Source organism: Natator depressus, chromosome 13 (genome assembly GCF_965152275.1).
Source record: "Natator depressus isolate rNatDep1 chromosome 13, rNatDep2.hap1, whole genome shotgun sequence".
NCBI lineage: Eukaryota > Metazoa > Chordata > Testudines > Cheloniidae > Natator > Natator depressus.
In genome coordinates, this window is record NC_134246.1 from 19,901,116 (window position 1) to 19,913,872 (window position 12,757).

At 48.2% G+C, this 12,757-nt stretch overlaps 1 protein-coding gene across 1 annotated transcript in view; it reads right to left on the minus strand.

Moving 5' to 3' along the window:
• Positions 1–772: 772 nt before the first annotated feature.
• Positions 773–12,757, minus strand: part of RIMS4 (regulating synaptic membrane exocytosis 4) — an 81,954-nt gene continuing 69,969 nt past the window's right edge. The window contains exons 3-6 of the mRNA XM_074970166.1: positions 8,412–8,524; positions 7,648–7,749; positions 7,230–7,369; positions 773–1,409 (exon numbers count right to left, since the gene is read on the minus strand). Coding sequence (XP_074826267.1) covers positions 1,191–1,409; positions 7,230–7,369; positions 7,648–7,749; positions 8,412–8,524 — 574 coding nt within the window. The 3' untranslated portion in view covers positions 773–1,190. The remainder of the gene's footprint in view (positions 1,410–7,229; positions 7,370–7,647; positions 7,750–8,411; positions 8,525–12,757) is intronic.

Here is a 12,757-nt window from a genome sequence, read left to right on the forward strand (position 1 = left end):
CTTCTCTTTCGGTTCACTTGACAATGCCTGTGTGTTACTGGGATTGCATTAAGCAACACAACTCTTTTTTTAAAGTGAGGAGGGGCATGTGCTCATTAGCGCTCCTTCTTGGGTGGCAAACGGAGGTTTCTCTTTGCTACACCCTGTCAAGAAAGGAAATCTCCTTTCCTGTAGTAGAGTAAAACGGTATTATTTCAGGTCAGTCCACAGTATAGCATGTTAGCAGAGGAAGGTGGCACTTCACAAGATATGTACCCAGAAAGAAGGAACAGAATGCAGAAGCTAGAAACCACCATGATGGAGGAATGAGCAGCAAAAACTAAGGGGGTTTGTAAATTGTGAAACGTCGTATCTGACAATGTGCTAGTAAATCACATCTCAAACTGCAAGTCTGATGTTTGACTCACATTTCCAGTGACCAGAATTGCAGCTAATTTGTTAGCTCGCCTCCTCCATTAGAACTGTCCGGTCTAACCAAAGCGTACTCCACTTGTATTCCCATCGAACGTGCTTCAGCAGCAGTGTTCGCCAAGTACTGTATTAAAGACACTTGCTGGTAATTTGGCACAGTTTAAAACCATGGCAACAATCGTTTTATAGCTAACGTGATTCTTGGATGTGGAATTTTTTCTAAAGACACAGTTGTAGTTCCTTTTTTCTTTTCTTTTTTTTATGATTTTTAAGGAGATAGATCTTATAAAAAACAAAAATCCTGTTAAACAGTTAATTCCTGCTCTTTTCAGATCAGATGTTTGCTTTCCAATCTTTCAGGCATCACCAAAAAAAAAAATCAAAAACCAAAAACCAAGACAAAACCAAAAAACCCCACAAAATCTGTATTTTATGAATTTCTGAAACAAAATTAAGAAAAATATCTTCCCCTGCTCAAAAAAACATTGCTGCAATTTTTTAGGGTTAATACTGATCTGAAACAGGGGTGCATGAATGACAGCCAGAGAAGTGAAACAAGAGGTGTATGTATAATTTCACAACTAGGACTCATGCCCCATGGCACCTGCTACTTGGATGGAGAGGGCATACGGCCCTCCCCCTTATCTTCTATCTAAGGTCACTCTTCCAGCTCCTCAAGAACTGATTGAACATGCAATGCACTTGAGGTCAGAGTTCCAGCAAACAAAACCTTGACAGCATGTTTAAAAAACAGAAGCAGTTCCCCCCTTCCTTGCTCATTAAGACCTGTCACAGCAGGGTCCCACTGTGCTCTCCAAGGAAAGCTGTGAAGACTGGCGCAGAAGTGGACCTGTAGTGGGATCTACCATCGAGGAGGTAGGGAAAAGCTTGTACCAGCCAATTGCTAAAGTTGTCAAATCCAGTTCTTCCAAGAGAACCCTGGCAACTCCCATGAAGTGTTTGCGCTCCATGCGTCCATAGTTCCCCCAGACTATCACCTTGGAAATGAGAGGGGGGACCACAGTTAGTTCTCAAGTAAAGAGCACCAGGAGATTCATACTTTAGTTTTTGAAAAAGACAAAGATATTCACACTGAGCCAGATCCAAAGCCCACTCAAGTAAATCCAAAGACTCCCCTGGACTTTCATGGGCTATGGATCAGACATCCACTTTTTACATCGTGGAAAATACAGTCCTAAATCTCCACACCTTGCCACACCCCATTCAAAATAAAATAAGAGACTTTAGAAAAAGTGTTGGGCTTGTGCTACAAAATCAGCGACTGCATCTATTAGGCCCCAAGTTTATGGTTTTATATGGTTTTGCAAAGCTTAATATTGTAAGATTTGTTTTCTCCCCAGAAAAAAAAAATCTGAGCACTCTCAAGTGTGTGTGTATTTTGTCTCGGGTTTAAATATTCTGCAGAATTTGTAACAAACCCTGCAACATTGGACAGGGACATCAAGTCTCTCTGTGCCTTATCTCCCCATCTGTAAAATAGGGATACCAGTACTTCCTGTCACCTACCCTTGTTTGGTTAGGCCCTGATCCTGCCAGCTGATTGGCACAATCCCATTAACAAGAATCTCAGCAAAAAAGAATTTTTAAAAAATATTGAATTCATTCTTAGAGCTGAATCTTTCAGCCAGAGCTCAATTAACTCCCCGCCTTAGTAACAGTGAGAAGAGACAGGAGGTCTGCAAATCAAGCGTGGATCTAGAGGAACAATCTGGCCCCATATATTCTGTTTTTCTTTTAGTTTTGCATTAGCCTGAAGCTTGACACACGAACGAGACCAGATGCTCATTTCTCCTTCAAACTGCTTGAGTCATTTAAGCCTTTTTTAGGAATGGAAGAATCGGGGGGAAAGTCTAGTGATTTTAGATGCGTTTGGATCTGCTAAAATAAGGGCCAGATTCTGATACACTTACATTGAGCAGTACCAGGACTACTCCGACAGGATTCAGTGGAATGACTCCTGGAGTAAGGTACTATACAATGCAAGGAAGGGTTACAGATAAAGTAATAAGTGACAATTATAAAAAGACAAATATTCTAGGCACTTAAGCTCCCTCAGAAGTTTCTCCTGTGCAAGCATCCTGTACGTGGATCAGATGTTCATGCAAGTTTCATCACATTGTAATTCAGGGGGCAGTATACTTGTTTATATCAATATTTAAGTATTTTAAGTGATCTTTTGTGCAAGCATTACAGTGGAAATTGAATAGACTGAATGTCACAGAAGAGGCCTGCTGAGAGAGATGGCAGAAATGGGTCCACTGAACTGGAAAACCATGGTTAGACATTAGCTGTCAGAGGACTAAGTAGCAGCACCAAGAGCAAGCTCCATATTTGCTTTTGCATCCAGGCCTTGTGAAACATAACATATGGTGATGACCCATGGTTACTCACCCGGAGAACAGGCCAGAAGCTACGGATTAGCAAACTAGCTCTGCAATACAAGATGCATGCTTGGAGTTACATGGAGAGAAAGGAGAACAGACAGGGGGAAGAAAGTCTCCAAGACTACAAGGGAGACCTAATGAAAAAGGGCTGACAAGGACACAGGTGGCGGTGAAAGCAGAATCACACTTACGACGCAATGGATGGTACAACAGGTGCAGCAAGGGCCATCGCAGTGAAAGAACAAACAAACAAACTGGAAGCTTGTACACAATCAAAATGGTCCCATTTGGTTCAAGACAGAGGTGATCAGTGACCTCAGAGTGAGGCCTCGGTTCTGCAGAGGAGAGGATGAGCGTGATGATGATGATGACTGAAGATGAATGGTGCCATCTGGCTAATCCCTAGCAGCTTCCAGCTTCCTCCCATAGTCTCTGTATTAGCAGAATATTGCAACTTTCTCAGGGCAGAGCTGCTGCCTCACCTGTAAGGTATCAGTAATGGGGAGGGGAGAAGATACATGCCAAATTAAGTCAAATTATTATTCAGAGAGCTAGAATTCAGGGGAGCTAGACACTGAAGTCAGTGGTTTGGCTGGGATATAAATTAGCATAGAATTCAGCCCCTATTTTTATTCTCCTTGAATAAGCTACAATGAGACATTAAGCTGCCTTTTTTAAGTCGCATAATTCAAGTGGAGTGGGCTTGGGAATAGCAGAACCACCGAGTTCTGTCCAAGGATCCCACCCTGCTAGCTCAGCGTATGTCATTCCCTGAGTACTGCTCTCCTGCTAAGAGCCAGCTACCTGGGCTATTCCCCAGCTAAGTGAAACATCTCAGAGGGCATCATTCTGTTGCCTGTGTTTAGTTACTTTTTGTTGGCAAATAGTTTTCACTGCCCCACTCAGCACTGATGGTTGTAGCTGGGCACAAGGTTTCTAAATGACATGTGCCATGGGCTGTCCTGCACAGCCATCGATCATCAAGAATTACTGACTGGCGAGGTGACTGCTGACTAAGGCCAACATCCATCTTGTCAGACACATGGGGTGTGTGGAGTTTAAATCAGCATACAGAATGTTGGATACTTCCTGAATGTTTTCCACAAAAGCAGCTGGTTCTCTATGGCCATGAATCTCTTATGTGCATCTGGTGGGTGTGGGTTGGTTGTTTTTTTTAAAAACACTAAAATTTCAGGAGGAGGTTGAGGACATGCAGACTACGATAATCATGATCCTGCACTGTGTTGGGTTATGCTGGACTCATCACTTCTCATGGCGACAGTGACATGGACACCCTCCCACCTTACACTGGCCAGGAGAAGGTACCCTTTCTTCTCAGATGAGGAGTTAGCCACTGTGATCCAGGGTAAGTTGTTGAAGCTCACTCTACTTGGGTGCAAACATGAGAGCCACAGAGCAGCTGTACCTTGTACAGCATGTGACAATGCATCTCCGAAGAACAAAAGCTGATAAAAGCATATCCCACAGATTTGCCTTATACTCCACTGGCTTCCTCTCCTTTCTGGATTGAGTTAAAATTCCTTATGATTTACAAAACTCTTCCTGGGCTTGGATCTAGCTACCTGAATGGCTGTCTGACCAGCATCCCTGAGCGATCAGGATGCTGCATGCCAGAGGAGCAATTTGGATGGGGAAGCTCAGGGTGCAATTCCGGAGCCCTTGGGGGCCGAGTGTTCTCTGCAGCAGGGTCCCAGCTGTGGACCTCCTTATTAGAGAGAAAACAGGCTGAGCAAAACCCAATCATATTCCTAGCAAACTGCAAGCCCCACGTTTTTGCTAACACATTTTCCCAGTAACACACATTGTACCCATGGGAGTTCGATGGCTGGGATGATGGGAAATAAGAACAACAAAAAAATGAGAAAACAAGGGAGAAAGAGAAAAGGGGCAGAGAGAGAATAGGAAGCAGGGAAACCTAGCACTGTGGGGAGGCAGAGAGAGACCACCTCCAGAGAGAGACCACCTCCCTTGTTCCGCGACAGACAACCGGTTCTAAAAGAGCTTCTAAATTTAACTGGCCAAAAGTGGCGCCTTAGGCACCGATTCCATGGGTGCTCCAGCCCTGGAGCACCCAAGGGGAAAATTTGGTGGGTGCAGAGCACGCAGAGGCAGCTCCCCGCCCCACCCCCGGCCCCAGCTCACCTCCACTCCGCCTCCTCCCCTGAACGCGCTGCCCCGCTCTGCTTCTTTGCCCCCCAGGCTTCCCGTGAATCAGCTGTTCGCGCGGGAAGCTTGGGTAGGCTGAGAAGCAGGCTGCGGCTTCCCGCTCAGTGAGGTGGAGGTGAGCTCAGGCAGGGGGGGCGCGAGGAGGGCCACCCGCACCACAGCAGGTAACCCAGGGGGTGGGGGGCGACGCAGGGGAACTGCTCCTCGCCCCAGCTCACCTCCGCCACCCTCAGCCTGAATGTGAAGCCACCGCCTGCTTCTCAGCCCTCCCAGGCTTCCCACCGAACAGCTGATTCGCGGGAATCTGGGGGCGGGGGTGGAGAAGCGGGGGGGGGGGGCGGTGCGTTCAGGGGCGGAGGCGGAGGGGAGGTGAGGTGAAGTGAGGTGAGCTGGGGCCAGGTGCGGGGTGGGGAGCTGCCGGTGGGTGCTCTGCACCCACCAAATTTTCCCCGTGGGTGTTCCAGCCCCAGAGCACCCAGGAAGTTGGCGCCTAAGGCTCCACTTTTGAGGTGATCAGTGGGGGAGCAGCCGCTCCCCCTGCTCCCCCCTAGCTATGCTTCCCCGCCCCTAGGAGCCAGAGGGACCTGCCGGATGATTCCTGGGAGCTGTCCCAGGTAAGCACCTCTGGGACTCCCCACCTTGCCCCCCGGCAGGTGCCTCTGGCTCTTGGGGGGGGGGTGGGCACCCACTACGGTGGCCCACGAGACCCTCCTGCCCGGTTCTGGGGGCAGTTAGGGGACAGGGGAGAGGGGTGGATGGCAGGGATCCTGGGGGGAGGGCTTCAAGGAACACGGGGGGGTTGGATGGGACAGGAGTCCCGGGGGGTGGGGTGGGCAATGACCCCCTCGTGGGGTGAAGAGGGAACCCGTTGTTAAGATTTTGGCAGCTCATCACTGGATACGGGTAGTGCTAAATAACTTTGCTTGGCACTTAGATACCAGGGTGATAAATACAATGGACAGGCAGATGAAATGAGAGGTCCAGAAGAAACCTGACCTAGGATGAGCCAGTTAAAAAGCAGATAGCTGCATATGCAATCTAATTGGCTGCAACATGAGTTCAGAGGAAGCTGCTACTGACTGATAGGGAGCTAATCAGGATGAATTAATCTGCATGAGGGATGTGATTGGTAACCAATGTTTAGGGCCCTACCAAATTCACAGCTGTGAAAAATGTGTCATGGACTGAAATCTGGCCTTTTGTGTACTTTTACCCTAGACTATACAGATTTCACGGGGGAGACCAGCGTTTCTCAAACTGGGGTCCTGCCCCAAAAGAGGGTGGTGGGCGAGGTGTCGCCAAGTTATTGTAGAGGGGTCGCAGTATTGCCACCCTTACTTCTATGCTGCCTTCAGAGCTGGGAGGCTGGAGAGCGGTGGCTGCTGGCCAGGTGCCCAGCTCTGAAGGCAGCACCCCGCCAGCAGCCGCAGCACAGAAGTAAGGGTGGCAATAATACTATTCCATGCCACCCTTACTTCTCTGCTGCTGCCTTCAGAGTTGGAACAGGACCCCTACAGTTACAACACCAAGACAGTTCAGATTTAAATATCTGAAATAATGAAATTTATGATTTTTAAAATCCTATAACGGTGAAATTGACCAAAGTGGACTGTGAATTTGGTAGGGCCCTACCGATGTTCCACACTTCAGTAGAGATAAGCAGTAGAAACTTTAAGACTAATTACTCCAACATTGCCAGCCAATCAACAGCCAGGATTTTTTGTGTGTAATAGATTTGGATGTGAATTAACAGTACAAAACCTTTTCTACCCCCTAAAACTAAGGAGAAAGGTTGGAAGTGTCCATAATGGGGCAGTATATGTATCACAGCCAAAGAACAAAGGCAGATGCAGAGGAGACATTTGAGCAGGAGCTGGACCTAGAAGATCACTCTTAGTCTAGATAAACAATGAAAACAAGCTGCATTCCATGATTCTTTAGCTACTTTGTACCTGGCAATGGAGAAAAATGGGCATTTTATCAGTAGACCCACATGCCAATGTAACCCAACAGGGTTTCAAATAAGAACCCATCTGAATAGGAGGACAACATTTTTCCTCTATGTTTGTCAAATCCAGATTGAGTGCATTTGGTACAATAAGTTATTGATTCATAAATATTTCCCATTACTGTTAATTATTCTGATTCCTTAAACTCCGTATACTTTGGTGGAGGCTAAGTGCAGAGAGGGGAAGACATCTCACTTCTTCTCAGAGGTGCTCTTACCTGTAATACTTTGCCTTGTGGGCTCTCCGCAAACAGTAACACCTGGTTGTACAGGGGGTCTAATGATTTTCGAGCCACTTTTGTCTTCTTTTTTGCAATGCACACTCCATTTTCTAGTAGATATGCCTTGATGTAAGCAGCTGAAAGAAAAATGTATGGTCAAAAAAGGTAGAATCATAATGGTTCATGTTAGAAATGGCAGGATAAAACTTCTCAAATATGATTACAAAAGAGATGTTTTCAGCAAAGAATTTTCTATCCAACTGTATTTTCAAGCAAGCACAAACAGTATGTGCTCCCAGCTGGGCAAGGCATTCTCTGTTCCAGGCAGAGTCAATATTCTACCTGTCCTCAAGTGCTCCAGGAGGAAGGGGTGCAGTGGGCTCTGAGTCACTTCAAACAGACTGAAACACGCTACCTGGAAGGGTTTTGGAGCCAGGTTTGGGGGTCAGTCCTCGTGCCTGAATGATATCCACTTCTAGCTGTCCATTTCGCTCCTGTAAACCAATTTCCACATCTCCTACATAACAAACCGGAAATGATTGAAGAGAATCAGATAGCAAGAAGGCTTTTACACAACAAGTCTGATTGTTAAACTGTTTCAAAAAATCCTCATGTCATGCACTGGCAACAACTGCAAGAAAAATGTTGGCCTAAAGTGCCTGTTTCCCTCCTCCATTACTTGATCACAGCGTTAGAGGGGGGTAACTCTGGGGCGATTCAAGCCCACATTTCCAAAAATGATCTCTTATGGTCTCCTAACCCCAGATGTGGAGACTCAGGCTAGTGCCATCTAGTCTCTAATCTCCCCAGAATTAGAGGCCTCTTTGGAAAATGCAGTTGTGATGCACCACAAGAAAATCCTTAGAGCGTTTGTGTGCTTCAGCGCATCGGAGAAATGTGAAGCTGCCCAAGATGCATTTAGAGGATGCCCATTTTGGCTTGACCTTGCCTTTCGTATTTGAAGTGTGTCGGAGGGACAGGTAATGCTGCCGCTTACATAGCATTAACTAGAACGGGATGACACAAATCAAGAAAATCTAACAGCCAAGCACATTTTATCAAACTGAGAACAGGGTCTGGGGCATGGGAAGAGAGGTGCTGGGCAGGTTAGTGGGTGGCTTGTGGGAGTGATACATACAGTATGCATTTTAAACTGATCTCTGCCTTTCTGTTCCTTACCCATGGAGGTGGTGGCCAAGGTCTGACGACCAACAAATTGTGCAGGACCCATGCTCCCCAGGAAGTCACTAAACTGCCCGGCAGATGCCAGATGGATTCCGCTGAAATTCAAGCTGCAAAATAAATTGATTTAGGCAAATCATTATTTCAGTACTTGAAAGCAACCTGCTGATTTAACAGTCTGATTTAATGTATGCTTGAAATGAATAGCTATATTACGCAGGCCTCTTCCTTTCAGAACTCATTGACTTCCATGCAGTCTAGTTACACGTGATGCATTTAAAGTCCCCTTCCCCCATCCAATAGTTCTGGAGTAGTTAGCTGTGATTACAATATTTCTTTATCTATAAATTAATCACCTAGGATTAAAAAAAAAAAAATCAACTCTCCTGTCCCTGGTTCAGGTGCTTCCCATCACCCCTTCCCTGCAGGATTAAAGGTGAGCAATATCTGGGGTGGCCTGTAATTTATTGCCTGGTAGTGGTTCCTCCTTCCCCCTTTTCAAAAAACAAAACAAGGACAATAGCACTCTGGGGCATGGGGGGTTTCAAAGTGATTGAGCTCAGGTGAGGGATGCCAAACTGAGACACCTCCCTTCCCCCCGGAATATGCATCTTTCCTGACCCCCAGGAACCCCATCTAAGGGTGGGAGTAGTACATTTTGCATTCTGTATCAAATGCTTTTGCAGCCTGGCAGCATCCAGCACGTTCCCGGAGTAGTTTTCATTCAGCAAAGGGTATGAAATGATCATGAAGACTAATCCTGCATCCCAGGATGAATATGCAGGATTTACAGAGTGTACCTTCAAAGGGGGGCAGGGTGAGAAAGGAAGATACAGCACTGCAGCCAAAATAAAATAAAAAATGGAGCTGTTAGGGATGCAAGCGTGTGATATGCCATTTGCAAGGCACCTATGGCCTTGTCTGCTTTGGGGTTTTAGCCATTGGTGTAGCTACATGGGTGCAAACCTACAGTGTAGATGTGGGGCACAGCAGTGTAAGCTGTGCTGGTGCAAATCACAGTTTACACTGGTGCGCTGCATTTACACTAGGGGCTTGTGCCAGTGCAGCTACACAACTGCCTAAAAAGCCCTTGTAGACAAGGCTTGAATCGTGTCCCACAGGTTCCTAGTCTGTTTATACATATGATTGGCCCTGCTTTTGACCCATCTTTCCCACAGAAGCTGCTACACATGGATGCTAAGTGTAATTATGAGTCCTCTGTAGTCACATCCCCACAGGGGGAGATACGCCTGCTTAGTGACACACTTCACAGCTTCTTAAAATTAGGTCCTTAAAACAAATCTGTAATAAGGGTCAAATGTTCACTAACGCTCAGTCTCAAATCAGTACAAATCAACTTTGCAAAATGGTAGTTAACTTACACTAACACAGGGGCTGGCGAGGGGCTCTGCTTGGCTGCAGGATGGTGGGGAAGAGACGTTAGACTCACGTATATACTATTTAGTCAGCCGCAATTACTCTTATTAGCTATCCACAAGCCCAGCCTCAGCTCACTGCGCATATTTATTTCCCCTTATGAGTAGCAAACCTGCCCGAAGAAATCAGAGAGAGCGGCATGATAGCCCAGCCCGAGCCGCACACAAGCAACTGAGGGCACATCGCCCACTCACACATCAAGGGCCAGATTTTTAAAAAAGCTCAGCGTGCTGGTGCTGTGGAAAATCTGGCTAGAAGCGTCACAGTGGGAGCTGCTGGGTGCTGAGCACCTGAAAATCCAGCCCTGAGCACTTTCAAAATTCAGCCCAGCGCAAAATGCCCACAGATCTGCATTAAGCTTGGGGGAAACCCTCTGCACAGGGATCAATTTCCCCCTCAGTCTCCTTGAATTAAGAGTTTTCACCATGTGTCTCCTGGTTGTGCAATAGTTCCAGGTGGCATTTCCAGACAAGCCTCACATGGCATGATCTAGCACTAATTGCAGACAATGCTGATGCTTTTGCTTTATTTTGGATTCAGCTGTTGAAGTCTGCTTCACTGATTCCTCAGCTGAGCGAGGCACCTCCCCGGTGAAGCATGCTATCCTCTGGGGGAAGGTGTAACTACTGGCTGCAGTCTGCTTCCAATCCATGCTATACTCCCACTTCTCTTCCTGGCTTTCTTCTCCCCGCTCTGCTGGAGGATGGAGTCTGTCTGCTCTGCTCTGCGGCGGCACTCTCCCAAGTTAGTGCTGCTGGGAGCAGAGGAACAGGACAGATGTACTGAATGTGAGCTGGAGCCCTGGAAAAGGGACCTTTGGGTCCAGTCCTGCACAGACACAGTGCTTACTACTGGGAGTAGTGAGTGGCTGGCGGGGGTGGGAGGGCCAAAACGGAGCAAGTAGCATTGTGACCCGGTGCGTGGGAGTCGCAGCACCACTCAGGTCATGATGGGGGGGCCATGGGTCCAAAGCTATGGGACACTGTGACCCCATGCACCAGGTCACAATGCCACTCAGTCACATTTGGCCCTGTCATCCTGTCATGACGGAGGGCTGCAGGGCCAAACCTGAGAGGACAGTAGGGTGGTCCGTGCTGCTTCTCCTTACCACTACCAGGGAACCAGCTCCTGCGCCAGCTCTCCCCGCCAGGGGCCTGCCTGGCCTAACCCCACTTCCAGCAGCCCACAGTCCCTCTGCTCTGCCCCCAGAGCTTGCTTAGTGACAGCTTCAAGCCTTGCTACAAGTGCAGGGAGCTGCAGTGAGTGCCCGCATGGGGGAGCCGGGCAGGAAAGGGGCAGCAAGGTGCCCGTGGGAGGCAGACATGAGAGGGGTTTGCCTAGGGCTGAGTGATGGGGCTCCGTGGGTGATTCCATTTTGTTTGCTTGCACTGAGCGGGAGTTTTGTTGGAGAAACTTAGAGCCGGAATCCCTTGAGGCACCATGCGTTGGGCACCCCATGTGAAAAAATTGCTGAGGGTGCCCCTGTGAGCAGCCCTGTGGCTGTAAAACCTGCAGTGCAGAAATCTCCCCTCTCTGGATGAGACACATGGGTTGGGGGCGGGGGGAAGGAGGGGGGAGAAGATCAGCATCCCCGCCTCTCTTGCTTTAGCTATTGTTCCCACCACTGGATGTTCTTCCAGGATCACCCAGCCACTGTGTCCTGCATGCTGCCTTCTCTCCCGCAGCTGGAATCCACCCAGGGTCCCCAGTCGCTGCCTATTCCCGCTGTGGTCTCCTCTGGCCACTGTCCCCACCCACTCCATGCAATCTGGGACTGCTTCAGCTCCACGCAGCCCTAGCCTATGCGGATGGTGCTGCACCTGGGTCTCAGCCGCCCCCTCTTGCCTTGTCAAAAGGCAACTGCCACTGGAGGTGGGGAATGGCGAACGGAGTAACTACGTGGGTGCCCACGAGGCCCCAGCACGCGTGAGCTGCCGGTGGCACATCCCACGGAAGCCAGCATAGCTACCCACAGGAGTGAGGCACCATGCTTGGTGTTCGCAGAGTCAGGCTAGTTGGTGGGGAATTCACAAGAGCCCTTCTGTCCCCATGGGCACTGGCAATAATCCTGGGCCAAAACAATAGTTCCTGCCTAGAAAAGTACTATGCGCCCTCAAGCAAAGCCACACTTCTGCCTGGGGAGAGGAGAGGAAAATAAAGCTGTCTAAAAAGTTAGCAAGCCTGAGAAGAAACATCTGCAGAAAGGATTGAGCTAGATCAGCTAAAATAAGGACCTTCAAAGTCAGTTTTATGTATTGTATGTGCTCTGGAGTTTATACAGCAGCTTGGGAAGCTGCACTGGCATCTGCAAGGAAACCACTGGGCTCTTCTGGCAGAAAGTTAGGTGGATCAAGTGAGAACAAATTCTTTCCTTTGCCATAGTTCAGATCAAATGACAGCTCTTGGGAAGACGTGCAACAGATACCAAACTTAGCAAGGGATGCACTGTCCCGCTGCTCTCAGGGGAGAATCATCACTTGGAGCGGTCAAACTCAGGCTTGTGAAGTATCCATGGACACAGTTTAGCAGAAGACCTGCCCCTGGCAGGGGGTTGGCCTGGGCGATCTATTCTTGGTTCCAACCTCAGGTACCGCAGCAGACTTTGAGATGCATCCGTTTCCTGGTTCAGTACAAGTTTCTCTTTGGAACTTGCAGTGTGGCTCAAACCTGCAGGACTGAACCAGAGGATTTCTGAAAGCTCCCTCATTTCCTCCTTCTGAAACTGACAGCAGCCGCAGAACAGCTCAAGTGTGACAATTCACTCATTGCTCGGCTCTTTCAAACTCAGGCTGGCTGTTCCTGAGAGTTCTCCCCCGCCGTTTGCAGCTTCACAGTACACAGGGCACTCAGCAGCAGACTTTCCTGCCAGTCCTTTGAAGAAATTCATCTGTTTCTCTCCAACTGCC